Source organism: Cheilinus undulatus, linkage group 6, assembly GCF_018320785.1.
Source record: "Cheilinus undulatus linkage group 6, ASM1832078v1, whole genome shotgun sequence".
In the NCBI taxonomy this organism is placed as follows: domain Eukaryota; kingdom Metazoa; phylum Chordata; class Actinopteri; order Labriformes; family Labridae; genus Cheilinus; species Cheilinus undulatus.
The window spans coordinates 33871562-33885683 of NC_054870.1; the positions used below are offsets into that span (position 1 = coordinate 33871562).

Below are 14122 nucleotides of genomic sequence, written 5' to 3' on the forward strand. Positions count from 1 at the left end.
AGAAATGATGAATTTAGCAATACATTAAAAAATCAGCAAATATTGTAGAAAACGAGGCCAACTAAATAATTTCCTTTACCTGCGGTCGTAGTGCACGGGGAATTTGAAAACTCCAAAGCCTGGGGTGCCGTCACAGGTAAAGTTTGGGAACCCCTAAGCTAAAACATTGAAATTTACTGGTAAAACTATGTCCATCGTGCCGTGAAACGCTAAGTCAGAAACAACTACATTTCCCGTGATGCTCCTTGGTGATACGTCAGCGTACCTAGCCCAATCACTGGCTTTGGAGGTTTTCTTGAGCCGGAAAAACAACCTCTTTTCCATTTCAAAGTCTGCGGGTTATGTCCTCCTGTTTTGAAACTTTAAAGCGCTAAACAGGAGAAACAATCTCTTCGTCTTAACTTAACCGTAAAATATGAGCCAGTTTAGGATTTTAATCGCGTTTGTAACGTTTAATATAAGCTCGCCGACTAGAAACTTGTAAAGTCTATGTAGTTAGCCCTCAGTGTATCCACAGCTAACGTGCTGTATAAATGGACGAAAGTGACTAAACAAATGGAGATCACCCCAAAAGCAGCCAAATTAAAATCAGTGTATCCTTCACCATGTGATTCAGTGGAGTCAAGCCCCTCTGAATGTAACGAGGAAAAGGTAGGACCAATTGCATTTTGTTAAAAGTCACTGGTCACTGAATACCTGCTTGATTGTTTAGAACCGGAAAATGTCCTCTCCTATTATGATCTTGTTATATCACTATAGACTGGACTTTACATAATATCTGCTATCATTAATTAGTGATTCATTCTTTGTCATCCCAGCAGCAGCATCAGAAGCTGAGCTCCTCTCTAAAGGAGAGGCTGAAGAGAACAAGGCGCTCATTCACCTCGCCCTTTTCTGTGGCCAAACGCCTTTGTGTGGATGAGGAGGAGGAGGATGGCCGACAGGTTTCAACAGATTCCCTAAAGACAGTTAATAACTCTCCACAGATCATCCCCAGTGTTGATGTAAACAGGAATGAAGTGAGAACAGGGAGTGAAACGTTTTCTGGACCCATTCCCGAACCAGCACCTCCTCCTTCCAAAGACTTTGCACAACAACGAGACCAACTGAGGAAGGAGGTGAAAGACAAGATGGAGACTCTGCGCAGACTCAAGATGGTTCAGATGTACAGAAGCAAGGTACCCACAGCCCTTGTACTTTGAGTGCTCTCAAAATGTGCATAATGGGATTGATATGACACCAATACTCTTTCTTTGTAGAATGATCTCACCCAGCTCCAGACCCTCATCGACAAGTGGCGAAGCTGTGCTCAGGCTGCTCTGTGTGAGCTCCAGTCAGAGGTTCCTGTAGACGGACGTAAGGCCAGCCTGTCAGAGCTTGTCGACCTGTTTGGCCTGGATGATGGTATTTTGCACTTTGATCGCATAGAGGAGGACTTCACCACCTGATGTGGTGTTCTTAACAACATTGTTCAGTTGTTAAGACCAAAGAAAAATCTCATTTCAAATATTCTGAGTTAATTTATTGTTGTATTTGTTGCTGCTGTTCTGTTTGGATTCACAGCTGCTGTTGTGTATGAGTGCTGCAAAGAGAGTTATAAATAAAATCTGTTATTTGTTGTAGACTGTCCTCAGTTGTGTTTCAGCTGATCAAGTGAAGGAAAGTTCTTCATTCTCAGGCGCTCCACTTCTGCCGTGAGGAGAGACAGCTCCTGTGCCTGAGCTATGGCTATGTCCTTCAGCCTTGACTGCTCAGCGATTTCCTGGTAGCGCTCTTCTGTTGCAGCTGCCTGGTTTTCCTCTGTAGCTAAACATGAAAATAAGAACCACATTTTCAAGTCGAATAGCTGGTGTTGAATACTTAAGTGTAAATAAAAGACTGGTTAAAGTAGAAGTGCTGATTTGATCCTTTAAGTAAAGCTGAAAAAATACAGGCACTGTAATGCACTCATTGTAAGGTTGACAAAATAATTAATGTTACAATATGATTTGCTGCCATATGTTTTATAATACTGTAAAGTCTGTTATTTTTATGATTGATAGAAGAAACAAGTACCCAAGCTTTAAGAACTAGACATCTATACCATAAGACGTGTGCAAAAGAGATAAATAAATCAAAATTGCCAGCAATCACCTGCCTACTTAACCTGACACACCAGATGGACGTCAGTGAGAAACACGGAAACGGGTAAATCCATCTGATTTGCAAGATTACTGCCTAATCTAAATTTCAAAAATAGATTGACAGCATTTTAGTGAGGACACCAACATTAGGTGTCTGGGACATCTATTTTAGTTGCTATGGTTTCAAAACAGGTATCAACATCGTTTGATTTTTGACTAGTATCCTATTAAAGTGTACTTTTCTGGTGTTGTTACAATCCTAATTCAGTACAGTAAAATTAGCTAACTGAAGGACAGTTCAACTGACACAATCTGAACTTAACTTCACATCATGTTTGGGACAGTTTATTAATTCTAACTGGATATATTTAAAAAAAGAAAAATAAAAAAAGACGAAAATGCATCAATATTGTCTGCAGTGCTTACAGATGAACTTTCATCCATTTCACCCAGCCAGATGTTCTATGACTTGAAGACAGCACCTGCCCTCAAACCACTTGTCCAATACCAATTTTCCCTCTTGACTGTTTTCTTTGGATGTGTCTTTAGTAATATTTCGATATGTTTAGTCTCTTGTGCATGTGATTTATAGTTTATTTATATATATATATGTGTGTGTGTGTGTGTGTGTGTGTGTGTGTTATTCATGCTGCAATAGTATGTAAGTAAAGATAAAATGCCTGCCCCCTCAAATGCCTTACAGTTTAAATACTGAGATAACCAGAGGTAAATATCTGATTTGTGTTGAATATGTTGAGTGAAATGGTTTTCTTGTTAGGAAATAATGTTTTAGCTCTTATGGAGGATTGGTTTGAATGATATCTGCCCAGATCTCCAAAACTACACCTCCTTAGAGATAAAACAATTGGACCTAATTTAAGTATATATTAATTTAGGTTTATTAACTGTCTGGATAGCATGTTATGCTAAACCTACAATATTGGAAAGAGCCAACAATCTTGACTCTGAAAATGTGGAATGAAGACATGACAGCAATAGTTGAATGTGAAAAAATGCTTGGGAAACTAAACAGGGAAAATGTGTTTTTAAGGAGCAATGACACAGTTTTGGCAGACATACAGTCATGTGCAAAAGCTTTAGGAATGTAGGGCACTAAGGATTCATCAGGGGCCTGATGTGCCACAACCCAGGCTGGAGAGGGAGGCGGGGGATGGCCAGATTCAAGCTCGACACATGAACACATGTGCGCTGATGGACAGCCAAGGTTAAGCTCAACGGCATTTCTTTTGTATGGGTCTTTTCACAACTGGTAGTACGCATGGAGACCTCTGGGGGTTTTTGGGCCCTTGGGACATCCGCAGCATGAACAGAGACTCGTGACAACCCTGCTACCCACCTGGACAGTACCCTACACCGTGCTTATTTTCCACATCCACCCCTTACTACGCACTAAAGATGTGCAACAAATTATTTTTCCCTGGCCCAGAAAATTTGCAAGGACATCCAGAGCATGACATGGGTTTGTGTCAATCCTCCCTCCAGTCCAGTGGTGCACTCAAGTGGGCTTACTCGCCATTACACACCTTACTTCAGCCTCAGTTTTTGGCCCAAACATGCCTAAAAGTTCCGCATAGTACTGTATACTGAAAGAAAAGAACTTGATATTGTTGTGATGTTTAAGTACATGATGCTTTATACATTATTATATCCCATTTCTGCTACACTTTTATCAGTTTCTGTTTTCAGCCTGTTTTGTTAGTATTTATTTGGTTTAATGCCTGTCCACTTCATTAAAAGTGAAATGCTGTCACTGAAAAAAACTTAAAATGCAGACACCTACAAACACGTACTGTAATGAAATTTTGTACTTGTGAACCCACCATCCATCACTAATTATTGGTCCAAATAAAAAACAACTTTCTTTTGCAGTGTGATTGACCTAGCTGAATAATAATTGTATTACCTATTTCTTCATAGATGTGTCTCCTCTCTGCCACAGACACCTGCATGTTGGGCAGTTGCTGCTCTACAACTTGAGTCTTCTTAGCACTGTGCGCTGCTTGTCTTTTTAGCTGTTCAATCTTTTCTTTGCAATGCTGCACACTCTGTAAATGAGCCTTAATCAAGAAAAGGATAAACACATTTACTCTAATTATTAAATAAAAGCTGAATAATGAGATATTAATGTTGTTTGTTACCTTTTCCTGGAAAGCTATAGTTTTCTCCAGAGTAGAAACCTGTTTGGACATGCGGCTGTCCTGGTCTTTGTTGTCGAGGTACTGAAAGAAAATGGTAAAACTGACTTTTATGAAGTAAGGACAGAAAATACAGAACAGAGGTCCGTAAATGTCACAACAGGGATTTCCTTCAAGTGTTAAAAGTAGCTCTTTTGTTGAGAGATCCAACAATAATCATGGAAAACAATGCTTAATCATAAAATGTTCAGTATCATTCAGGATGGATTTGTTTATACTTGAAGTGTTCTCTCATGAGGTTTGAGGAGCTTTAACAATGACGGGAAGCTGCCTGCCACGCCTCAGCAGAAACACCTGAGCTGTGCCAGGAAAGTGGCATTCAGGCCTGGAAACGTGTTTGTGTGTGCCATGCCATGCCGGGCCATGAAAATTTAATGATTGATGACTCATTTGATTTTTATGTATTATCATTGCTCAACCATCACCAACATGATATTTCATATCAATAACTCATGTGATCCAAAGTCTCTGAAGGGGTTAACTGATTGCAACACGGAGCAAAGTGTCAACTTGTCAAGTTTAGTGGTCTGTATTTAATTAAGCTGCCTTTGATTGACATTTGATGCCAAACGAAGCAGATGCCGCATTTCACCTAGAAGTCTGGATCACTGCAAAATCATGGCTTATGTGTTAAAACATGAACAAAGAATGCAAACATATAGTTTTTGACTAGTCTTCACTTATTCAGAGAATTTTTTAATGGTGCAACAACAAAGGATTCGAAGAGCCTGTATGAATAGGGTGTGTCTGTGATAAAAGATCCTCCATCTGTATCTGGGGATGGTAACAATTTTCTGTTCTGAAAAACATCTGATGCTGCCAAAGCCAAAATACCTGCCTTCATATCACTGACTGAGGTTTGGCCAGGAATGCTAAAAGAGCAGAAAGTTTCATCCACAAGCTGAGATTTCACTGTCATCTCATACAGGTGTTGAACTTTTGACTCATAATTACCTTGTCTGAATTATGTATAGGTTAAAACCTCACCACCATAACAAAGAGTCTTCATTTCCACATGCTGAGGCTCAATGACAGATTAAAAAAGAAAGACTCAAAAGGTTTCTGTGTGCCGCTGCAAAACTACAAATTTCTTTGAACAAAAACTGACCGTATAGTGATCTTTGATGCAAACCGTGATGCTGTGTCCAAAAAGAGACCCCAGAGCTTGTTCTGCTTGAAAACGTTTTCTTCATTTTACATCAACCAAGCCTCGATGGCTTTGTTTTATTATTTTATCTCTGTATATCTGACATTTGCAGAGGATTCTTTGCACTATTTTATAAGATTCCAACCCTTTAAATTGGGAATTTCAGCTTATCCTGACTAAATAGAGGTATGAAGTCACAGCCTGTTAAATCAAGTAGTTTAGAAATAGCTTTATCAGTATAATCAACAAGCCATATTGTAGTTAAAGTGATGTTGGAGAAACAAACTTTTTATCAAGTCAGTATCCAAACAGAAGTCCATTACCCTTAGTTTAAGACAGTACAAAAGTCTAAATGAAACAAAAACAGTTTAAAATGGAAAAAGGAGGTATTTCCAAATATGACATAAAGGAGATTAATGGTGATTAATTATAGGAATTCTGAATTCAATCACAAATTTTGAAACATTTTACATGTTTGATAGCCCTATAACCAAAAAAACCAAACCCTTCATACCAATTCCTGACTGAAATCTGCTTTTGCCACAACTAACCTAGGTCCTACAGGTATACTTCCCATACCTATGCAGCTCTATGTCGGCATTACAAACCCTGTGTAGGGATGTTTTCTGATATATGATGTCTTTTTTTAAATCAGAGTTAAATATTGTAGCATCGCATGCATTTCCTTTGTTCCTCTATTTCATCCCACATCAGCCAAAGTGTCAGCCAGTCAGTGGTCCATTCAGAGAGTTTATCATTTCACCTACATTTATCATTTTTTAAGATTTATTTTTGGGCTTTTCGTGCCATTATTTGATAGGGGGAGGACAGTGGATAGAGCTGGAAACAAGAGAGAGTGGGGAGAGACATGCGGCAAAGGGCCACGGGCGGGATTCAAACCCGGACCGTCCGCGTAGCGCTGTACACCGCTAGGCCATGTGCGCGCCCAGGAGAGCATTTCTTAGCCCAACTTAACTTAGCCTAACTTTACTTCACCTATCTTAACCCAAGTGAACTTAACTTGACCTGACGTAACGTAACGTAACGTAACGTAACATGAGTCTACTTAACTTAAGTGAACTTAACCCAGCTTAACATAACCTAACCTAGCCCAACTTCACTTAACCTTACTTTACCCAAGTGAGCTTTACCTAAGTGAACTTAACCCAACATAATAAAACCTAACTTAACTAAACCTAAAATGAACGTACCTAACACAACTTAAATTAACTTAGTTTTGATTACACTGGACAATGGTCTTTAGGAGGCCAGAGCATTACAGGGCCAAAGTTAAAGAGGTGATATGCTGAACTGGCATATGCCCCTATACCTGACCTGACCTAATAACACTTACATCCTGTTGCTCCTTATTGAGCTGTAACCTCTGAATGTTTCTCTTCTTGTTGTTGAGGTCCTCTATTTGCATCGTCATCTTCTTGTGCTCCCACTGCAGCTTTATGATACCCTTACGGAAGTCTTTGCACTCCACCATTGCGGCGATCTTCTGCTCTCCAAGAGTCTATTCATACAGATAAACAAAAAAGCTCAAACATTTGTGTACATTTGTACATTGATAAATTGTGGGAACATATAACCTTGCTTTTATGAAATATAATTTATCAAGAGTGTACATGGTCATGGCTGACCCTTATGGTTCTGTTGAGGTCCTGCACCACACTCTTGGGGTAAAGCACGGAGTCAGTGTAGTCAGCAGTCATGTCTGTGACAGACACCTCCACCTGGTCAGGTTTGAGCAGGATCTGGACCACGGTGTCCATCAGGAAATGGTTCCTCCCTTTGTGCAGACTAACGTGCACCAGAACAACATAAAGTTAACTTTTGATATATCCTCAACGGAGAGAGACTGATTCTCAGTGTTAAAAACATGTCACTGCAGTGCCATCCTCTTTGGACATCCTTAAAGTTTTTCCAAGCACAGAAATGAAATGTTTACAGCTACTCATGGTGGAAAAAAATGGTGCAGTCATACCTTTCAAGCTCATCAGAGAGATTTTTAATTTCCTGTTGAAGAGCCTTGTCCTCAACTCTCCTCTTCTGCAGGAATGCCTGCATCTCGGCAAGAGTCAATGCATTAAGTTTTACCTGGAATCGGCACACAAAAGCACATAAGATACCGTTTATCAGCTAGCCAAAGAAATGTATCAATAGATTTGAATGTTCATGTTAATTGTAATCACAGAGATTGAAATACAATAACAGATATGAAGTTGCTAAGACAATACTATATTTGTAGTGTAGGGTGCTTCCACCAACATTTATCCACATTTCCAATCTTTCACCTGTCAAAGTCCTCATTTCACCTTTTGCTCGCTCTCCACTTTTGCTCTGCGGACAAGACAAAACTTCTCCCAGATCAAGCGGTTCAAGTCTTCTGGCATATTCTCTGGAGCATCCAGTTCTTCCATGGCCTTCAGCATTTTTCCAAGCACATCAGGAGCCAGAGAACCACACAGACGCTGGTCTTTAAACGGGTTGGAGTTGACATCAGTTTGAGTTCTTATTTTTTGAACCCTGAAGTAAAAAAGACACTGTTTTCACACACTATAAAATAATTAAAATTCTTATATATGAAGCTATGAATTAGCACTGACCCTGTTTTTTCATTGTAAAGTAGATATTTAATCTGTAAATATTACTAACCTTGGTCTACGTTTGAATAACTTATAAAGGTGATCAACCATGCTGCCTGGAACATTAAAGAACTCTTTTCTAAATTCTTTGTCAAGGGCCTGGGGAGACATGGAAGTGAGTTACACTACAGAAATGGACAATGACAGCCAAAAGATTCTGTATTTAACGAGCTCCCTTACTTTGTCTTCAGATAAAAGTGTGTTATAGTTCTCATGAAACAATTCTACTTCCTCTTCATGTTTCTTCAGCTGCTCTCCAATTTCATCCTGTCAGAGAAATAAATGCAATATGATGAGACTGGCAGTCTTAAAACAGGTTAAATGTGCAGCACAGGTTAGTTCTTGCAACACAAGCCCAAGCAATAAAGAATGTGTGATACTAGAATGTGCTGGTGTGTCTCACAAACAACAAAATCTGTAGCTGACAGTCATAAATTCCTTCAGCATTACTGTGAATGGATTTTCTGACCTTGTATGCTACTGTTTTTTCAAGCTTGAGCTTGAGCTCCTGCTCTCGATTTCTCATCTCCCCCTCAATGAGGACAGAGTACACAAGATAAGTGATCTTGAGCTCTTCCTGAGAAAAAAACAGGATATTTTTATAGGTGTCACATACTCAAAAGATCTTATCATAGTTTTCACAAGGCAGAGACCGCAAGGACAAGAAAAGGCCCCTAAACTTATAAAGAAAAGAAAACAGAATGAAGTAATGTGAACTGGATTGACTTCATGTGTGAGTGCATTTTTAGTCCAGCCATGTGTCATGCACACGTCTTGTCTTTGTGTGTGAGAGAGAGTACAGCGTAATGGCTCACCTGGTATAAAGTCATTTCACATTTCAGTTTCTTCTCAAATAGCTGTTTCAAATTCTTGTCAAACCTTTCAGTCGCTTCCTTGGTTGCGGCCTGTAGTTTTTTTATTTCACTTTCCAATGACTGCAACAGAAGTTGTTTATGATTTATACTGGAAACTAATGAGAATTGTATGATCATATCATAACAGAAATTAACGTATAGTGATCGGATACCTTTCTGTACCTCTCCTTCTCTTCGTTGAGGTCTTTGGTTTTCTTTTCATACTCTTTGTAGACCCTTTTCTCCTCCTCAGTCCAGTGGATGGCAGCTTTGGTCAAAACAAACTCAGGCGGAGGTATTTCCTGTGGAGTGGATTCAATAGAAACTATGTGCCCTTTTCTCCTGGTTTGTCTATTTCATCCGATGCTGCTTAGAAAATAATTAAGTTAACAAAAAAACCTAAAGTTGTTATTCACCTATAGGGAGATAATTAACAATTTCTAGTGTGAGTAGTTCATTATGGCTAAATCCAAATGTTTCACATTTGTCATAAGAAACAACTGAAAGATGCAAAAAGACTTTTTTTTCCTACTCTGATTTTCCACCTTTCACCTGAAGACATTTTAACTTTACAGATTTTTTTTTTCCAAATTAATAAGATAGTGATATGATTAAGTCAGAAAACCAGAGTATTATATTTGTCTTTCTTCACAAGTGAAAAACATTTGAAAATCATAGGGTTTCATAAACATTTTTTTCTTATCTATCATCCAATTTTATTCATTATTTGAAAGTAATTATTTCGTCCTTTAAAAACACATTTTTGGGCCTTTATGCCTCCTTTGTAGACTGCCTCCTTTGTGGGGAGGGAGAGCACAGAGAATGGCATGGGGGAAAGGAGCCATAGGCAGGATCTGTCAATATCAAGGATCAGTGTGTTTGCAGTACTGTTAATGGATTTTTATTTTAAAAAATGAAAAACACAAATTAGAAGCAACAAGCTGTTTCCCAATTACTGTTTAAAGTTAGGAAAGCAAAACATGGTAAAGACATGCCCCTGGCCTTGTCAGGCAGATCAATGCAGTGTTAATTTTGTCTACTAAAATATAAAAATGTTAGTTGACCACATTTATTCTGTAGGAAAGACTAGACTAACATTGGCTAAAAATGGATCTTGATGATTAAAAATTTAAAATGGGACTAAAATGTTCACATTGGACATTAAAATCCATGATCTTTCTCAACTGTGCCTATATGGTATGTTAGTATTTTCATCAGTATTTTAAATCAGTTAGATAATGCATTAAAAACAGTTTTACATTTATACTAATTTTAAAATTTATGTGATGAAATATTTTAAAGAAAAAAATGCCTTGACAAGCAGTACAGACTAAAATGTAAAGATTTTCTTAATGACTAAAACTGGACTTTAATGTTTCTGAGTTTTCAAAGTTCAACGTCTTTATTGTCAGTTCTGCCATATGTGCAGGACATACAGAGAATTGAAATTGCGTTTTTCTCTTAACCACGGTATAATATTTCAATCAAAAACAACAACAACAAAAAGGTCCTAGTAGGGAGGACCGGAGTCTGTGGGGGCAGAGGGCAGAGAGGGAAAGGGAGGAAGAGTTGGGAGGAAGTTGACTAAAACAAGACTAAAACCATGAAGGTTGAAAAGAACTAAAATGAGACCAAAACTGTAAGTCATTTTAATCTAAACACTGAGATTAAATTTAAAGTAGCTTCCAAAATTATCACTTGTTCAATATTAAACTGAGAATCAGAGAATGACAAATGTAAAATTATTCTTTTATTCAATCTATATCCATCCTCTGCGCCCCCCATGTATGCTTTTTAACAGGAAGAATGTGTTATTTTAGTAAAGTGCTTACTTTTAGTTTATCATACACATTAAAGACATTAAACAGTGAGCCAATCTTGTATTTGTTTTAGCTCTTTTATTTGATGTTATATTGAAAGCCTCAGCCTTGGATTGTAAGCCTCAGATTCTTTGTATTGTAATGATCAATACATGGCATGGTGAAGTTTAATTATAAGCCCATCTAAGGTTTCCTTGTCCCTTGTTTCCTTGAGAAAGTTGTGCTTACAGCATTGAAATTTCTGAATTGAATAAATGAATAAAAGAAAAAAGGGGCAAGACCAGATACATTTTCCCCCTACATCATTTCCAAGAGACAACTTAAAAATCAAATCTACAAAATAGTAGGCAGGATTTATGATAATTTTTTCTTTATATTTTATCAATCCATCCATTATCTATACCACTTGTCCCATTCGGTGTCAATGGGATGCTGGAGCCAGTCCCAGCTTTCATTGGTCGGGAGATTGGGAACTGGACCGGTCAGTCAGAGGGCCTGGATATATATTTCTTAATGTTATTTTTAAAATGCTTGAAATACTGCATATAAAATAGCATTTATCTGTTTTTACAGACTGATTCAAGATAATTGATTTTTTTTAAATTTCCTGTTAGCTCTTTCTTGGCCTAATTTCATTGAGGCTTTCTGTAGTGTAATGCGTCTATGAATTTAGATATTATATTATATATTATATTAGATAATATACAAAGAACAACAACTTACAGTAGATATTTGACACAACCTCTAACTGTGTGAATACTTATATCAATTCTGAATTTTGTGGCTCACCAATTTCAGGACGTTCACTTTCTTCACCTCAACCGCTCCGTCCATAATGTCATCAAGGACTCCCTCTCTGAAGTTATCTCCCTGCAAGAAAGAGACGAACATTTATGAAAAAGTAAAGTACGTTTACTTGAACATACATCTAAGGTCCCTAATCTATTTCATTTACATTTGGACAAAGGACTATAAAAGTAATTCTGCTGTCGCCCTAAGTATTGATGCAGCTTTTGTAATCTATCCACATTAATAAACAAGTCAAAAAACAAAAGCGTATTTATCACAGCAGCATACTTTGGCAGCCAAACGTCTCTGCTCTTCCAGCTTCTTTCTCTCCTCCTCTTTCTGTTCAGAGGTGAAATACTTCTCTGCTTTTATCTGCAGCAGGACAAAAGCACATTTCACTCTCTTTCACATAGGAAACAAACAGGACAGCCACAAGATTTTTCAACATATAATCTTAGTCTCTTGAACTTTATGTGAACTTTGTCAAGTACTTAGAGGAGGTCAGTAACCTCAGAGTCGTCCACAGTGAGCAGCCTCTCCGGCCACTCGCCGAAGGTCAGGCTTGGCTCCCACAGCGTCTCGTGCACGTCCAGCTCCAGCATGATCTCCCTGATGTGTCGGTTTCTGTCCCTCACACGGCTGAGCTCCTGCACCTTCTGCCTGTGCACGGCCTCAAAGTCTGCATTGAACCCAGTCTTGATGCGATAAATCACATCCTGTATTGGGAGTTCAATTTGACAAGATGTTATGTGATGACGATAACGGGTTGCTATAAATCAGTTATGTGAGTTCTTGCGTGCTTAAGTGTGCTTGCTTTTAAAGAGAACTCTAGAACAAAGTTGGCATTTGCCAATTAAGATCCAACCGTTTTTCAAGGAGGTTCCCACCTGTAGCAGAATCGTCTGGTTGATCCTTTGTTCTGTGGTTTGCAGGCTGAACTGATCATAAACATAGGGATTTGAATATCCCAAATGAGTAGAGAAACTTCCTGCTACAGCAGCACTCTCTGCCCTCTGACCTTCCTCCCTCTGCTCTTCCTTGTTTGCTGTGGCTGTGTTGGAACTTTCCTTTTGGCTGCTTGGCTGCAGAAAGGTGGGGAGAAACTCTTCAAATGAAAGGGCTGAATTAAATGTCGAGGAGCGAATTTGTGGCTTGAAGATTACAAACTTCATCCCAAGAACATTACAGTGATGGGAACAATTTTAACAACTCTCCTCTGGCCACACAGCCATAAATCTGGGACTGTTTCAACACTGGTGGATTGGCACAGATTCAAGCATTTAAAAAGTTAAAGCACCAAAAGGTCACACGTCGGACTGTGATGCAAGGCGTCAAATTGTTTTCCAGCCGTAAACCTGTTGTGACTTGAATGGTTTACCATAAAATGTACTGATAGGGAGTTAAGATCCCACACACTGAGGAAGCTGCATTGTTGCAGATTTAACACAAACTCTTAGTGTGTTGTTGACTTTGCATGCTGCTTTTCTGTTTCAAATTAAAAACAGTCATCATATCATCCACTGCCTTCTAACTCATCACACGTGCCTTTATCTGCAGTGTTAACAGGAATCTAAACCACAGACTGTTCAGGCCTGTGCAACAGTTTTGCTTACGGTGCAGGCAGCTTTTTCACACTTCCTCAAGTCCTGAACCCTCTGGAGGTCTGCCTCCTCTTTCTCTGTTCGCTCCCTCAGAGGATAGTTTTTCACCTCATGTTCAGAGTGAAAGGCCTGGGGTAGAAAGTCAAGGATGATTAAGAGCTCTTTGAACAGATGATAACACACCATAATAATACAGTTGTTTCCTGATCCATCTTACCTTAATTGCCCTGCCTTTGACTTTCATTGAATCCCAGCATTCTTTCTTTAGGACATCTCGAAGGTAACTTTTAGCTAACATCTCCCATTCAATTTCATTCTTCACCTTCAATATGATAGAATCAATAAAATCAGCACCTCAAACAAAATTTAACATTAACAGCTTTCATGTTTATCATTCTGTAATACCCTGACAACTTCCTGCTCCACCATGGCCTGCAGTCTCTTTCGCTCCTCAACATCCAGGTTAAATTCATGGAGCTCGAGACGCTCAATCTCTGGGAGGGTGTCATTTTCACGCATCATCTCCTGAATCTAATAACCAAAGAAAAAAAACAGCCAAAATTTATATCATTTATTAGAAAAACATTTAAATTTGCATTTTAAAACTCATCATACTTTTCTGAAAATGCACAAAACTATCAGCTTGGCTGGATGCCTCCTGTTTGACAGTAAACTCAAAGAAAACTAAATCTGTTACTATTCTAACTGCCTTTCAAGACCTTTGGTGTCCTTCCCATTCTTTTCTATTGTGTTAATTTTTGTTGATTTTTATGCTTCAGCTTGTTCTTGTTTGACTGTCTAATCGCTAATCACACTTTGTGTTAACAATACGTCTTCAGTGACACCCTGATATAGGAATTGACTTGCATGCCTCTTGGGCAAACAAACAGGGTGTCTTTCCCTATAAGGGGGTCCAGACCC

The 14122-nt window shown here is 38.7% G+C and overlaps 2 protein-coding genes across 5 annotated transcripts in view; one reads left to right on the forward strand and one right to left on the reverse strand.

Moving 5' to 3' along the window:
* Positions 1-1890, forward strand: sfr1 (SWI5-dependent homologous recombination repair protein 1). Of its 4 annotated transcripts, none has more exons than XM_041788849.1 (4): positions 5-651; positions 819-1178; positions 1260-1404; positions 1624-1664. In XM_041788849.1, exons 1-4 carry the CDS (start codon positions 556-558, stop codon positions 1647-1649), a joined length of 627 nt encoding a protein of 208 aa, XP_041644783.1. In that variant the 5' UTR covers positions 5-555; the 3' UTR covers positions 1650-1664. The 4 variants fall into 4 exon arrangements, with proteins under 4 accessions (XP_041644782.1, XP_041644783.1, XP_041644784.1 ...); XM_041788850.1 differs by lacking the exon at positions 1624-1664 and adding an exon at positions 1679-1890 and having other exon boundaries at positions 6-651; XM_041788848.1 differs by lacking the exon at positions 1624-1664 and having other exon boundaries at positions 1-651; positions 822-1178; positions 1260-1622.
* cfap43 (cilia and flagella associated protein 43) overlaps positions 1631-14122 on the reverse strand; it is a 27398-nt gene continuing 14906 nt past the window's right edge. The window contains exons 20-38 of the mRNA XM_041788851.1: positions 13607-13732; positions 13419-13523; positions 13214-13330; positions 12488-12682; positions 12110-12316; positions 11889-11972; positions 11601-11681; positions 9165-9293; positions 8953-9072; positions 8607-8714; positions 8318-8404; positions 8148-8236; positions 7808-8018; positions 7477-7589; positions 7133-7292; positions 6841-7005; positions 4283-4363; positions 4048-4201; positions 1631-1806 (exon numbers count right to left, since the gene is read on the reverse strand). Coding sequence (XP_041644785.1) covers positions 1631-1806; positions 4048-4201; positions 4283-4363; positions 6841-7005; positions 7133-7292; positions 7477-7589; positions 7808-8018; positions 8148-8236; positions 8318-8404; positions 8607-8714; positions 8953-9072; positions 9165-9293; positions 11601-11681; positions 11889-11972; positions 12110-12316; positions 12488-12682; positions 13214-13330; positions 13419-13523; positions 13607-13732 — 2508 coding nt within the window. The remainder of the gene's footprint in view (positions 1807-4047; positions 4202-4282; positions 4364-6840; positions 7006-7132; positions 7293-7476; positions 7590-7807; positions 8019-8147; positions 8237-8317; positions 8405-8606; positions 8715-8952; positions 9073-9164; positions 9294-11600; positions 11682-11888; positions 11973-12109; positions 12317-12487; positions 12683-13213; positions 13331-13418; positions 13524-13606; positions 13733-14122) is intronic.